This window comes from Rhinatrema bivittatum, chromosome 10, assembly GCF_901001135.1.
Source record: "Rhinatrema bivittatum chromosome 10, aRhiBiv1.1, whole genome shotgun sequence".
Taxonomy (NCBI): Eukaryota; Metazoa; Chordata; class Amphibia; order Gymnophiona; family Rhinatrematidae; genus Rhinatrema; species Rhinatrema bivittatum.
In genome coordinates, this window is record NC_042624.1 from 127,624,584 (window position 1) to 127,641,110 (window position 16,527).

General features: G+C 48.1%; 1 protein-coding gene across 3 annotated transcripts in view; it reads right to left on the bottom strand.

The window, feature by feature from the left end:
- Positions 1-2,575: 2,575 nt before the first annotated feature.
- The window catches only part of CFAP57 (cilia and flagella associated protein 57), a 169,779-nt gene continuing 155,827 nt past the window's right edge, over positions 2,576-16,527 (bottom strand). For all 3 annotated transcript variants that reach the window (XM_029618441.1, XM_029618442.1, XM_029618443.1), the window contains one exon: positions 2,576-2,926. In XM_029618441.1, the coding sequence (XP_029474301.1) occupies positions 2,742-2,926 (185 nt within the window). In that variant the 3' untranslated portion in view covers positions 2,576-2,741. The remainder of the gene's footprint in view (positions 2,927-16,527) is intronic.

The window sequence follows — 16,527 nt, forward strand, 5'->3', positions numbered from 1 at the left end:
GACCGTTCATCAACCAACATTGCGTTGCTGGTTGTCATGGGCATGCAGGTCCGGCTGAGGGTCAGACTCTGCTCCTTAACCCCTACTTCAGTACCCGCCTGGCTCACCATGCCTGCACCGGCTCACCTCCCACGGTGTGGCTGGGGCTCCTCCCTAGCTCTCGCCGTGGCCCAAGGGCTCACACCACCTGCTCTAGAGACGGCCGTGCTCCTCGCGCCTATGATAAGTACCCGAGGGCCTCCAAACCCTCGGCCCGTCAGCGGCGTGGCGGACGCGCCCGTAACACTCTCCTACCATGACCTGGGCACACCACACACTGCACCATACACAGATACCTGCATCTCCAGTGCCTCCACACTGCATCACACGCTGAGACACCTGCACCTCCAGTGCCTCCACATACTGCATTCACAGAATGAGACACCCTCACCTACACTGCCACCACACACTCTATCAATAGACTGAGATACCTGCATCTCTACTGCCTCCACACACTGCATACAGAGCTGAGACACCTGCACCTCCAGTGCCTCCACATACTGCATTCACAGAATGAGACACCCTCACTTACACTGCCACCACACACTCTATCAATAGACTGAGATACCTGCATCCCTACTGCCTCCACACACTGCATACAGAGCTGAGACACCTGCACCTCCAGTGCCTCCACATACTGCATTCACAGAATGAGACACCCTCACTTACACTGCCACCACACACTCTATCAATAGACTGAGATACCTGCATCCCTACTGCCTCCACACACTGCATACAGAGCTGAGACACCTGCACCTCCAGTGCCTCCACATACTGCATTCACAGAATGAGACACCCTCACTTACACTGCCACCACACACTCTATCAATAGACTGAGATACCTGCATCCCTACTGCCTCCACACACTGCATACAGAGCTGAGACACCTGCACCTCCAGTGCCTCCACATACTGCATTCACAGAATGAGACACCCTCACCTACACTGCCACCACACACTCTATCAATAGACTGAGATACCTGCATCCCTACTGCCTCCACACACTGCATACAGAGCTGAGACACCTGCACCTCCAGTGCCTCCACATACTGCATTCACAGAATGAGACACCCTCACCTACACTGCCACCACACACTCTATCAATAGACTGAGATACCTGCATCCCTACTGCCTCCACACACTGCATACAGAGCTGAGACACCTGCACCTCCAGTGCCTCCACATACTGCATTCACAGAATGAGACACCCTCACTTACACTGCCACCACACACTCTATCAATAGACTGAGATACCTGCATCCCTACTGCCTCCACACACTGCATACAGAGCTGAGACACCTGCACCTCCAGTGCCTCCACATACTGCATTCACAGAATGAGACACCCTCACTTACACTGCCACCACACACTCTATCAATAGACTGAGATACCTGCATCCCTACTGCCTCCACACACTGCATACAGAGCTGAGACACCTGCACCTCCAGTGCCTCCACATACTGCATTCACAGAATGAGACACCCTCACCTACACTGCCACCACACACTCTATCAATAGACTGAGATACCTGCATCCCTACTGCCTCCACACACTGCATACAGAGCTGAGACACCTGCACCTCCAGTGCCTCCACATACTGCATTCACAGAATGAGACACCCTCACCTACACTGCCACCACACACTCTATCAATAGACTGAGATACCTGCATCCCTACTGCCTCCACACACTGCATACAGAGCTGAGACACCTGCACCTCCAGTGCCTCCACATACTGCATTCACAGAATGAGACACCCTCACTTACACTGCCACCACACACTCTATCAATAGACTGAGATACCTGCATCTCTACTGCCTCCACACACTGCATACAGAGCTGAGACACCTGCACCTCCAGTGCCTCCACATACTGCATTCACAGAATGAGACACCCTCACTTACACTGCCACCACACACTCTATCAATAGACTGAGATACCTGCATCTCTACTGCCTCCACACACTGCATACAGAGCTGAGACACCTGCACCTCCAGTGCCTCCACATACTGCATTCACAGAATGAGACACCCTCACCTACACTGCCACCACACACTCTATCAATAGACTGAGATACTTGCATCTCTACTGCCTCCACACACTGCATCCATAGACTAAGACACCTCCACACACTGCATCCAAAGACTGAGGCACCTGTATTTCCACTGCCCCCCCACACTGCCTCTACACACTGAAACACTTGCATCTTCCCTACCCTCATGCACTGCATCCACACACTGATACCTGCAGCTACACTACCCCCACACACTGAGGCACTTGCAGTTCCACTGGCCCCACACACTTCCTACAGAACTGAAACGCCTCCACCTCCACTGCCTCTGCATACTGCCTCCATACAGTGAGGCACCTGCAGCTCCATTTCCTCCACAGAGTGAAACTCCTGCCCTCTCACTTTCCCAATAAATGATATACAGATGCTGAAATAACTGCATGCCCACTTCCATCTCCTTCAAAATGAACTGCAATGCTCCTGTCTTTCCCTATTAATATACTGCACACAGAAAAACTTACTTTCATATTCAGTATCTTTATTATTTCATTGCCAACATTTTGGATTCAGCTCTATAGAAAGAATGGAGAATAATTTTAGGAAAATGATCTCTCAATGTAAAATGTCCCTTCTCTGCAGGGACACAGTGGCGTCTCTTCAGTTGCTAACTCTTAGGCCATAGGGCATGTAAAACTATGCAGTCAGAGTGGGAAGTTTTCCACCTGATGGTGGCCGTTGCATTGCCATTTGCTCCTGAACTTGAATCTGATCTCGAAGCCGCTTTATTTCCATTCGTTGCATTTCTATAATCCTCCCTTCTTCCTCTTCCATAATAGAGTGCATTGTTCCTGGGGTAGGAACGCCCTCACTGGATGGCACTGCAAGGAGAGACCGACAGAAAGTGACAAAGTGACAAAGGACTTGAGTGTAAGAGAAGGTCTGTGACTGGCTGGAGAAGATAGGTTACAGGGTCATAATGAGTCGAAAGGAGCAGAGGTGGATGCAATGTCTTTTATGAACAGCAGGGGTAGAAAAGCTATAATGTTAATGCTAGACAGGAGGGAATCACCAAATGGGTTAGCATTCTATGGTGTATTGCTGCTTCCTTCTGAACTGTGAGGATCTTTACTTCAAAATAAGAAACAGAAAACAATATGCAGACACAGATACATAAAGTTAAGGGTTGAAAAGATTAGGTACTCCTACCATGCAATTTAAATTAACAATTTATAATCTACATTTCAAGTAAAAATCAAGGCAAGGCAGATTACAACTGTAAAACAAGTACAAAACATGACTGCACCAAAAATATACTTTGCCTACTAAGAGGCAGGCAAAGCAGGTAAGAGAAGCATCTCATTAGCTAAGAACATAAGAAATTGCCATACTTGGTCAGACCAAGGGTCCATCAAGCCCAGCATCCTGTTTCCAACAGTGGCCAATCCAGGCCATAAGAACCTGGCAAGTACCCAAAAACTAAGTCTATTCCATGTAACCATTGCTAATGGCAGTGGCTATTCTCTAAGTGAACTTAATAGCAGGTAATGGACTTCTCCTCCAAGAACTTATCCAATCCTTTTTTAAACGCAGCTATACTAACTGCACTAACCACATCCTCTGGCAACAAATTCCAGAGTTTAATTGTGCGTTGAGTAAAAAAGAACTTTCTCCGATTAGTTTTAAATGTGCCCCATGCTAACTTCATAGAGTGCCCCCTAGTCTTTCTACTATCCGAAAGAGTAAATAACCGATTCACATCTACCTGTTCTAGACCTCTCATGATTTTAAACACCTCTATCATATCTCCCCTCAGCCGCTCTTCTCCAAGCTGAAAAGTCCTAACCTCTTTAGTCTTTCCTCATAGGGGAGCTGTTCCATTCCCCTTATCATTTTGGTTGCCCTTCTCTGTACCTTCTCCATCGCAATTATATCTTTTTTGAGATGCGGCGACCAGAATTGTACACAGTATTCAAGGTGCGGTCTCACCATGGAGCGATATAGAGGCATTATGACATTTTCCGTTTTATTCACCGTTCCCTTTCTAATAATTCCCAACATTCTGTTTGCTTTTTTGACTGCCGCAGCACACTGTACCGACGATTTCAATGTGTTATCCACTATGACACCTAGATCTCTTTCTTGGGTTGTAGCACCTAATATGGAACCCAACATTGTGTAATTATAGCATGGGTTATTTTTCCCTATATGCATCACCTTGCACTTATCCACATTAAATTTCATCTGCCATTTGGATGCCCAATTTTCCAGTCTCACAAGGTCTTCCTGCAATTTATCACAATCTGCTTGTGATTTAACTACTCTGAACAATTTTGTGTCATCTGCAAATTTGATTATCTCACTTGTCGTATTTCTTTCCAGATCATTTATAAATATATTGAAAAGTAAGGGTCCCAATACAGATCCCTGAGGCATTCCACTGTCCACTCCCTTCCACTGAGAAAATTGCCCATTTAATCCTACTCTCTGTTTCCTGTCTTTTAGCCAGTTTGCAATCCACGAAAGGACATTGCCACCTATCCCATGACTTTTTACATTTCCTAGAAGCCTCTCATGAGGAACTTTGTCAAATGCCTTCTGAAAATCCAAATATACTACATCTACCAGTTCACCTATATCTACATGTTTATTAACTCCTTCAAAAAAGTGAAACAGATTTGTGAGGCAAGACTTGCCTTGGGTAAAGCCATGCTGACTTTGTTCCATTAAACCATGTCTTTCTATATGTTCTGTGATTTTGATATTTAGAACACTTTCCACTATTTTTCCTGGCACTGAAGTCAGGCTAACCAGTCTGTAGTTTCCCGGATCGCCCCTGGAGCCCTTTTTAAATATTGGGGTTACATTAGCTATCCTCCATTCTTCAGGTATAACGCATGATTTTAATGATAGGTTACAAATTTTTACTAATAGATCTGAAATTTCATTTTTTAGTTCCTTCAGAACCCTGGGTGTATACCATCCGGTCCAGGTGATTTACTACTCTTCAGTTGGTCAATCAGGCCTACCACGTCTTCTAGGTTCACCGTGATTTGGTTCAGTCCATCTGAATCATTACTCATGAAAACCTTCTCTGATATGGGTATCTCCCCAACATCCTCTTCAGTAAACACCGAAGGTAAAAAATCATTTAATCTTTTCGTGATGGCCTTATCTTCTCTAATTGCCCCTTTAACTCCTCCATCTAATGGTCCAACTGACTCCCTCACAGGCTTTCTGCTTCGGATGTATTTTTAAAAGATTTTACTGTGAGTTTTTGCCTCTGTGGCCAACTTCTTTTCAAATTCTCTCTTAGCCTGTCTTATCAATGTCTTACATTTAACTTGCCAACGTTTATGCATTATCCTATTTTCTTCTGTTGGATCTTTTTTCCAATTTTTGAGTGAAGATCTTTTGGCTAAAATAGCTTCTTTCACCTCCCCTTTTAACCATGCCGGTAATCGTTTTGCCTTCTTTCCACCTTTCTTAATGTGTGGAATACATCTGGACTGTGCTTCTAGGATGGTATTTTTTAACATTGACCACGCTTCTTGAAAACTTTTTACCTTTGTAGCTGCTCCTTTCAGTTTTTTTTCTAACAATTTTTCTCATTTTATCAAAGTTTCCCTTTTGAAAGTTTTTAGCACGAGAGCCTTGGATTTGCACACTGTTCCTCTTCCAGTCATTAATTCAAATTTGATCATATTATGATCACTATTGCCAAGCGGCCCCACCACCATTACCTCTCTCACCAAATCCTGTGCTCCACTGAGAATTAGATCTAAAATTGCTCCCTCTCTTGTCTGTTCCTGAACCAATTGCACCATAAAGCTGTCATTTATTCCATCCATCTTTATTCCATACATCTTTATCTGAATATACAGCTAACTCTAGCCTGGGGGTGGGGAAAGGAATCCCCTCCACCCTTATCTGCATTGGTGCAGACAGGGGCAGATGGATTTTTTTGTACATTTTCAAACAGAAGAGGAGGAGGGAAGTTATGCCTAGCCGGCTGGCTGCGGCGCAAATATTTTAAAAAAGGACCAACGAGAAAGGGGGAGTAAGGGGATAGGGTCTGTGGAGCAGTTTCTGCTGTGGCAAACAAATTGTTAGGAATTATTAGAAAGGGAATGGTGAATAAAACAGAAAATGTCATAATGCCTCTGTATCACTCCATGGTGAGATCGCACATTTGAATACTGTGTACAATTCTGGTCGCCACATCTCAAAAAAGATATAGTTGCAGTGGCGAAGGTACAGAGAAGGGCGACCAAAATGATAAAGGGGATGGAACAGCTCCCCTATGAGGAAAGACTAAAGAGGTTAGGGCTGTTCAGCTTGGAGAAGAGACGGCTGAGGGGAGATATGATAGAGGTCTTTAAAATCATGAGAGGTCTAGAACGGGTAAATGTGAATTGGTTATTTACTCTTTTGGATAGTAGAGAGACTAGGGGGCACTCCATGAAGTTAGCATGGGGCACATTTAAAACTAATCAGAGAAAGTTATTTTTCAGTCAACACACAAATAAGCTCTGGAATTTGTTGCCAGAGGATGTGGTTAGTGCAGTTAGTGTAGCTGGATTTAAAAGAGGATTGGATAAGTTGTTGGAGGAAAAGTCCATTACCTGCTATTAATCAAGTTGACTTGGGGAATAGCCACTGCTAGTACTGGCATCAATAGCTTGGGATCTTCTTAGTGTTTGGGTACTTGCCAGGTTCTTGTGGCCTGGTTTGTCCACTGTTGGAGACAGGATGCTGGGCTTGATAGACCCTTGGTCTGACCCAGTATGGCATGTTCTTATAAAGAAGCAATAGGAGGGTGGGGCTAAGGGGATAGGGTCCGTGGGGCAGTACCGACATGTGAGTGGAGATATGATGCAATTGAAAATCGTGAATGCACTTGCATGCATATATTTTAAAATATACCTCCTGTGCGTAAGTATGTGCCTAATCTTAAGAGATTGCTTGAGAAAACATACTTTGCGTATCTTTCCTAGGACTTTGCTAGCTTTTATGCGCATATGTAGTAGGATTTTTAAATGTGCTCGTGTGAAGGACAACCAAGTTTCCCAATTAATATCTAGGTCTTCAAGACCCCTCTGGTTCTTCATCCTGCACGTCCCCCAGTAGATGTAGACCCCTGAACCTGTCCTGTTAGTTCTAAAACGCGAGATCTGTAGACTTGCTCTCATCTGGAGCAGCAGTAAAGTTACATGGATACAAGCTGACATGCACCGCATACTCCGGTTTTAAAATATGAACTTACATGTGAAACTGTTGGCCCTTCCCTGGAACACCCATGCTCTACCCCTTTTTGACATGTGCACTGGTATATATGCGCGTACTTCATAGTTTTTTAAATCCGCATTGCTCACACGCGGCCCACATAGGAAAATTGGTTCTTATCTCCTAATTTTCGTTCCTGTAGTACCACGGATCAGTCCAGACAGTGGGTTGAGCCTCCCTTCCAGCAGATAGAGACAGAGAAAAACTTGAAGGGTATCCTATATCAGGACAGTGCTCACCCTGCGTCCCTTCAGTATAAACTTTATCAAAGCAGAAAAATGTAACGACAACCAGAGAAAAAACAGAAGAAGATCAAGCAAGTAAAATCTTTAACATCCAAAATGTAACTGCAAGAATCTGAATAAAAGCAAAGTAATTGCTCTTATATAAGTAATAGATACTTCCGATGCCTTATAGCTCCTGTATGTTGAGTTGATAGCCCGTTTTACAAAGCACTGGAACTATCTGTGAATGCAAAAACTTCAAGCAGCTGTCAAAGAGAAAAAGGTCAGATTCCCTTTAGTAAGGGCAGGAGTCTGGACTGATCCGTGGTATTACAAGAACGAAAATTAGCAGGTAAGAACCAATTTTCCTTTCCCTGTATGTACCCGGATCAGTCCAGACAGTGGGATGTACCAAAGCTTCCCTAAGTAGGGTGGGACCGAGATAGTCCCGCTCGAAGCACCTGTCTGCCGAAGTAACCAAAAACTGGTGCCTGTACATCAAGGCGATAATGACGAGCAAAAGTATGAAGAGATTTCCAAGTAGCTGCTCTGCAAATGTCTTGCGGGGAGACCAACTGGCTCTTTGCCCAAGACATTTATTTATTTATTTATTTTATTTAAATAATTTATATACTGGAGGTTCCTGTATAATATACATATCACCCCGGTTTACAAGGAACAGTAACTATCGCTACATTTAGCGGTTTACATAGAACAGAATTAAAAAACGAAGTTTTTACATTGAACAAATTAATCGAAGTAAGCAAATAGTGTATAATATTAAACCGTTAATAAACATGCAGTTAATAAATCAATAAATAACATGGAAATATGTAAGTCCACATGAGTATATGTATGTAGTATGTATGTAGTCAGCATGAATATGTAAATATCTGATTGAATAAAGGAAGAATATAATAGATCTGAAAATATCATTGTGGGAGTGAAAAGACTTTTCTTCCTGTTCTTGGCTCTAGGGGAAAGCTTGTTTGAACAACCAAGTCTTAAGTTTCTTTTTAAATGTAGTGTGGCATGGTTCCAGACGCAGGTCTGGAGGGAGCGAGTTCCAAAGTGAAGGGCCCGCTGTAGATAGTGCACGTTTCCTCAGAACGGATTTCGCCGGTTGTGTGATTAGTCTGTTCTGATAAGCGCTTCTGGTTGGTTTCACGGATGTGTGTAGTTGAATTTGAAATGTTAAGTTGAGAGGCGCGATGTTGTATAAGGCCTTATGTATCATTATTAGAGACTTGAATTGGATCCTGTATTGCAGGATTGAATTGGATCCTGTATTGTCTGTGAATGCAGAGAATGGGCCTTTAAGCCCTCCAGGCCTGGCCGGCCCCGGCATATATATGCCGACGTAATCACCTCCTTTAGCTGGCGAGCGATGGTAGCCTTAGAAGCCTTGTTCCCTTATTGGGTCCCTCCATAAGACAAAAAGATGATCAGAGACTCTAAACTCATTTGTGACTTCTAAGTATCTCAGTAGGACTCTTTTCAAATCAAGGCGCCTTAGGTCTCCACCAGGTGTGCCCTCGGTGTCTTCTGTAGAAAAAGCAGGTAGCTCCACTGTGAAAAGAGGAAACAGCCTTCGGTAAAAAGGATGGTACAGTCTTGAGTGAAACACCTGAATCAGAAAAACGAAGGAATGGCTCCCTGCACGATAAAACTTGGAACTCGGACACTCTCCTGGCTGAGCAAATAGAGACTAGAAACACTGTCTTGAGCATGGTCTGCTTAAGGGGCTTGAAAGGTGCCCCGCAAAGAACTTGAAGTACCAGATTAAGACTCCACAATGGACAAGTAGCCCGGACAGGCAGGTTCAAATGCTTTGCCCCCTTGAGGAACCAAATGACATCCAGGTGGGCCGCCAATGCATAACCATCGACTCACCCTAAGAGGGAGCCAAGAGCCGAGACATGCACCCACAAAGAATTGAAAGACAAACCTTTGGAGAGACCTTTCTGAAGAAAGGAGAGGATATGGGACACCGGGGCCCTGCGCGCCCAAACTACGGAGTCCGCACACATTTATTTATTTATTTATTTAACATTTTTCTATACCGAACTTCATGACAAGCTTCATATCAGGCCGGTTTACATCAAACTTAGGGGTTAACTTAACAAAACCATATAACAAGAAGGCCGAGGCGCAGTTACAAATAACATGGAGAATAAACTTGGGGGCTAGAGTAGCCAGGAAAAAAAGGACAGAAAAAACTGGAGAATGAACACGATTGAATATACAATGGCTGGGTCGGAAATTTAGTCTATAGGGCTATATGAAAGAAAACTGTTGCACTGTTAGGCTTCAGGGAAGGCTTGGACGAAAAGCCAAGTCTTGAGTTTTTTTCGGAAGGTAGTCAGGCAGGGTTCCAGTCTTAGGTCAGTCGGCAGGTTGTTCCAGATGATGGGGCCAACTGTGGAGAATGCTCGTTCTTTCGTGGAGGTTAGACGGGTGGATTTATTTGGGGGAACTTGAAGGGTTCCTTTGTGTGCAGCTCTGATGGGTCTTGCAGATGTGTATAGTTTGAGAGGGAACCGAAGGTCTAAAGGAAGTTGGTTGTGTATGGATTTGTGGATAATGGTGAGTGCTTTGTGCAAAATTCTGTATTTAATAGGTAACCAGTGTAAGTTTCTAAGTATAGGGGTGATGTGAGTTCTCCGGTTAGTGTTGGTTAATATCCTGGCTGCTGAGTTCTGGAGCATCTGTAGTGGTCTAGTGGCAGAGATCGGGAGTCCTAAGAGGAGAGTTGCAGTAGTCGGTTTTAGAAAATATTGTTGACTGGAGGACCGTTCTGAAGTCCTGGAGATGGACATATAGTCTCAAACACTATCCATACGCGGATATAAGCAAGAGAGGTAGAAGTCTTACGCGCTCGCAACAGAGTAGAAATAACCTCCTCCTGATAACCCTTCTTCCTCAGTCTCCGCTGCTCAAAAGCCAGGCCGCTAGACAAAAGCGATCCGCCTGATCGAAAAATACTGGACCTTGCCGAGGCAGGTTTGGGAGGTGACCGAGGTAAAGAGGACCGTCCGTTGCGAGGTTCACCAGATCCGCAAACCATGGTCTCCGGGGCCATTCTGTTGCTACAAGAATGACCGGCCCCTTGTGAAGTTCTATCCTTCTGAGTACTTTTCCCACCAGAGGCCAGGATGGGACACGTAGAGGAGGATGTTGTGAGGCCAGGGTAGCACCAGAGCATCCACCCTTGCCGAGCAGTGCTCCCTTCTGCGGCTGAAGAATCTGGGAGCCTTCGCATTCCTCAGAGTGGCCATTAGGTCCAAGTGGGGGGTCCCCCCTTGCAAATGAGATCCATCGCTTCTTCGGACAACTCCCACTCTCTGGGGTCTAGGTGTTGGCGACTTAGGAAATCGGCCTGAATATTCTCCTTCCCTGCAATGTGGGAGGCTGCCAGCCGAGCCAGATGGCGCTCCACCCAGGACAACAGCTTGCTGGCTTCCAGGACTACCAGACAACTCCTGGTGCCCCCCTGGATATTGTTGTAAGCTACTGTGGTGGCATTGTCAGAACTCGAACCGCTTTGCGACGGATCAAAGGCAGGAATGTCTTGAGCGCCAGTGTTGGGTTTGAGGCATAGTGTGGACTCTTAGTTGCAGTGGTGATGACTCCTCCCACGGGGAGGGGCCCTGTGGGGAACCACAGCGATAGGCTAGACTCAGAGAGCAGACACTGGAGATGGAAAGCTTTATTGTACTGCTGTAGATAGATGGTAATTGTGCAGGAAGAGATGGCACTGAAGTCCAGCAAGGTGCCAATATGTTCAGACAGCCTCAGATGGAGAAGTCTCACCCAGATGTAGAAGGTTAGTAGTGTTCCGCAGAGTGGGATAAGCCGAACCTGGTGGGTGGAAATGGAGAGCTGGCTCATAGAGGTACTCACTGAAGAGTAGTGCAGGAATCTTCCTCGTAGATGGTGAAGGTGGGACCCGAGATCCATGGTGCAGGATACACTGAGCTGGATAGGCCCTTGAGGAGCGAGTACCTGGAAGCGCAGAGGATCCTGAAAAGAGAAGAGAGACCCCCGAGGAGCAGTTGTCTAATTATTAGTAGAAACCCTGAAGGGTAGTTGGAAGCGAGAGGCCCCCGAGGAGTGGGTGCCCAGAGCTTTTTCAGGAGCGAGATACCCCAGAGGGTAGCGAGGAGTCTAAGCGTGCAGCTTAGAAGCGGTCAGAGTAGCTAAATTGAAGTCCTTGCTAACTCATTCGTTAGAAGCAGAGCGAAGGCTTAAATACCCGGAGGTATTGACGTCATGTGGTGGGGACGCCCCCGAGGTTCCCGCCATGATGTGTAAATAAGCATAGGCAGCGTGCGTGCACGCACCCTAGGAGGCCATGGGAAGGAGCATGGCGGACAGGGACGCCCATGCTGAGTTGGAGATGCCGAGGGTTTCAGCACTCGGCACCGGAGGCAGCCATCTTACCCATAAGGAGGAGAAAGGCAAAAAAAGAGGTGAGGCAGAGCGGTTGCAGCCATTTGCGACCGATGGACGCAATAGCCAGGTGGACTGCTTGGGCTTCCAGATGATTGATGTGCCATTGAGATTGAACTGGGGACCATTGTCCTTGAGTAGACTGATTCTGGCACACGAGAGAGAGAGTGCTTGAAGCTCCGAGATTCTGCGGGCAGAACAGATAGCTCCCAGAAAAACCATCTTGAGAGTGATATCCTTGAGGGTCGCGGAACGCATGGGTTCAAAGGCTGGACCGACCAAAATTCGGAGAACAAGATTGAGACTCCTCGAAGGATAAAGAGCGTGGACCAGGGGTTTCACGGGCTTCACCTCCCTGAGGAATCGGATTATATCTGGGTGAGAGGAGAGGGAAGTTCCCTCTCGTTGATGAAGTAGAGAGCCTAGGGCAAAGACTTGCACTCTCAGCGAGTTGTAGGCCAGACCCTTGTCCAGTCCCTGTTGAAGAAAAGATAGGATCTGAGCCACCGAGACGGTCCGTGGCGACACAGGTATGGAGGCACACCAGTTCTCAAAAACTTTCCATACTTTGATATAGGAGATGGAGGTAGACGTCTTTCTAGCCTTGAGGAGGGTCGAGATAACGGCCTCTAGGTATCCACGCCATCTCAGCCGGCGCCTCTGAAAAGCCAGGCTGCAAGACAGAAGCGATCGGCCTGGGCGAAAGATACCGGACCCTGATGCAGCAAGCGTGGAAGGTGACCCAGACGAAGAGGTCCGTCCACTGCGAGGTTGATCAAGTCTGCAAACCACGGACGACGGAGCCATTCCAGCACCACCAGCATTACCGGACCCTGGTGGGACTCTATTCTCCGGAGCACCTTGCCCACCGGAGGCCAAGTAGGAAACACGTAGAGGAGAACGTGATGGGGCCAGGGGAGGACTAAGGCATCCACTCCCTCTGCGCCATACTCTTCTGCGACTGAAGAACTGAGCTGCCTTGGCATTCCAGGAGGTTGCCATTAGATCCAGATAGGGGGTCCCCCATCTGTGGAACAGGAGATTCATCGCCTCCTCTGAGAGTTCCAACTCTCCGGGATCTAGATGTTGATGACTGAGAAAGTCGGCTTGAACGTTGTCTACGCCTGCGATGTGGGAAGCTGCTAGGCGGGAGAGATGAGTCTCCACCCACGCCATCAACCTGTTTGTCTCCCGAGAGACATGCCGGCTCTTCGTGCCCCCTTGGCAATTGATGTAGGCCACAGTGATTGCATTGTCTGAGAGTATTCGGACTGCGCAATGATGGATGAGAGGTAGGAAACGTTTCAATGCCAGACGCACTGCTCTGGTCTCCAAGCGATTGATCAGCCAAGTTGCTTGGGACGGTGTCCACTTCCCTTGCGCAGAACTCATCTGACACACCACTCCCCAGTCAGAGAGGCTGGCATCCGTCGTGCCGATTACCAGGAACACCCTGGAGAAGATGAGACAGGTTGAACCACCACGAGAGACTGTCCTTGGCTCCCTGCAGGAGAGGAAGGATGGCTTGGAAGTCCCGAGACACCGGCTTCCAGCGGGAGAGCAAGGCGCGCTGTACGGAACGCATATGTGCAATCGCCCAGGGGACCAGATCGATGGTGGAAGCCATGGATCCCAGGACCTGGAGGTAATCCCACACTGTTGGAAGCGAGAGACCGATGAATCGCTGTATCTGAGCTATGAGTGTATGAGCCCTGTCCGGGGGCAGAAACACCTTGCCCAGCACTGTGTCGAAATGCGCTCCCAGGAAGTCCAGAGACTGAGATGGAGAAAGGCTGCTCTTGGCGAAGTTGACCACCCAACCGAGGGAGTGAAGAAGCGACAACACCTTGTCGACCGCCCGGTGGCACTGGAGAGCGGCAGCTACTACTATCATCACCTTCGTGAAGGTTCGAGGAGTGGTCGCAAAACCAAAGGGTAGAGCCTGGAACTGGAAATGCTGTTCCAGAATCTTGAATCGCAGAAAATGCTGGTGCGCTTGGAGGATGGGAATGTGTAGATAAGCTTCCATCAGATCCAGGGAGGCCAAAAATTCTCCTGAGTGCACCGCCGCTATCACAGAGCGCAAGGTTTCCATCCGAAAGTGGGGAATCTTGAGGGCCCTGTTGACCATCTTGAGATCCAAGGAACCTTCCTTCTTGGGAACTACGAAGTATACCGAATAATGTCCCCGGCCTACTTCTGGGGGTGGGGGACTAGACGAATCGCTCTGAGAGCCAGAAGCCTGTCGAGCGTCTGCCGGACTATGAGTTGTTTCTGGACTGGGCCACATGGAGAGAAGAGGAACCTGTCTCTTAGCGGCCAAGCAAATTCTAACACGTAGCCATGTCTTAGAATATCCAGGACCCACTGATTTGACGTGATGTTGACCCACTCCTTGTAGAAAAGGGAGAGACGTCCCCCTATCCTGGGGATCAGGAAGTGGGCCGGTATAGCTTCATTGTGAAGACTTGGAGGACGTCCCCTGGGCCGGACCAGAGCATGGCTGTCTTTGGGCACAAAAGGACTGAGTCCATGATTGAGATCGAGAGGACGGCTGACGAAGAGCTGCAGTCCTTGCCTGGCAGAAACGACGTTTATTCCTGAATCGGCTTCTAGTGGAATTAAAAGACCTAGAAGAACGAGGGCGATCCTCTGGCAGTTTGTGTACCTTATTCTCTCTGAGGGACTTGATAATCTGGTCCAGATCCTCCCCAAAGAGTAGCTTGCCCTTGAAGGGTAGGGATCCCAACTGCGACTTGGAAGAAGAATCCGCCGACCAGTTGCGAAGCCAGAGGAGGCGTCTAGCCGAGACTGCAGAAACCATAGATCTGGCCAATACTCTCAGAATGTCATATAGAGCGTCTGCTCTATATGCTATGACGGCCTCCAGGTGGTCTGCCTGAAGGGCTTCCTCAGGAGGCAACTCCTGGGAGCTGAGCAGCTGTTGAAGCCAGCGGAGGCCTGTACGCTGAGCGAAGGAACTATAAATGGCTGCCCGGACCCCCAGGGCGGACACCTCAAAAACTCTCTTAAGATAAACTTCCAGCTTTCGATCTTGAAGATCTCGCAAGGCTGCACCACCCGTTACTGGAATGGTAGTTCTTTTTGTCACTGCTGAGACTGCAGAATCTGCTTTGGGAACCTTAAGAACCTCCAGGAAATCATCCGGGAGAGGATATAGCTTATCCATGGCTCTGCCGACCTTGAGGGAGTCTCCGGAGAATCCCATTCCCTGGATAACAGTTGAAGGAATGTGGCATGGGAAGGAAAGGACCTACATGGCGGACGTAGACCAGCCAGAAGGGGGTCTCCTTTCTTCGCTGGTGGATTAGGCTCAGGCAGGTCCTGAGGGGCCTCAATGTCCAATTCCTGTAGGATATGTGGAATGAGGGGGTCCAGCTCCTCCCTCTGAAAGATCTGCAGGACTCTAGGATCATGCCCTTCCAATTGAGCTGTAGTTGAAGGTTCATCTGGATCCAGGTCCTGCTGAGGAACAGACACCCCCCCCCCCCCCCCCGCAGAGGGGTGTACCAAACGGACCCTCGGAGCGCTAGAGGTGGCCGGAGGTACCCCTGGTCCCAGGAACGCTGATCCTTGGGCACTCCCCACGGTCTGGGCATTTCCCAAGACCTCAGTGGAATCAGCCATTCTGGGTACCTTTAGGAGGAGGAGGTCCGGCCAAAAATTCCTGGTGCTGGCCCATTCTGGCCAGGTAAGCATTGTGAAGCAGGAGAACAAAATCCGTGGAAAACGGTGGTGGCTCCGATGGAGGAAGAGTGGGAAGATCCCCTGACGGAGGAAAAGGCTCCAGAGGTGGAACGGGTGTCAAAACCAGCAGCTGAGATGAAAAAGGAGCGTCCTGCTCTTCTCCTGTTAGCGACGGAGCAGCCGAGTCTGGAGACAATATGGCCGCCGTTCCTGCGGTCAGCGGGATTGGGGCCGGCCCCTGAGCGTCAAGGCGCACCAGAAGACAAGAACCAGAGCAGCCCAGCGGTTGAGAGGGTCCCTCCCCACCAGGGAGGCAAGCTGTGCAAATCCCCTCGCGGGAGAGCCTTGACTCGGGCTCTCCACAAGTGCAGCACCTGGACGAACGAGGCATGGGGAACCCTGACGGAGCCGCGAGGGAACCAGCTGTTCTTAACGTGAGAAACAGGCAAAGTTTAAAGCTGCGGGAAGCGGGAAAAACCTCTGCTTCAGCCTGTTCTTCCTCACGCTCACCAGGTTCATGGCTATAAGAAGCGGGTAATAGCCTCCGCTTCAGTCCTGCTCTCTCTCTATCTCTCAGCGACCCACAGATAGAGGCACAGAGGAATAACACCTCTCTGTGCCGGCTGCCCCGAGGAAAACTGCATCTCAGGGGCAGCGGGTCGGATAGCAGTCACAGGGGGAGAGGTCGGCACCACCAACTTGCACCCCGGAGAGAGGAAGAGAAGAAATAACCTGTCAAAAGGAAATAAAAACAAATTTACCCCGACAACAGAGATGGGAGGGGTGGAGAGAGCTGCAAATAGTACTGCCTG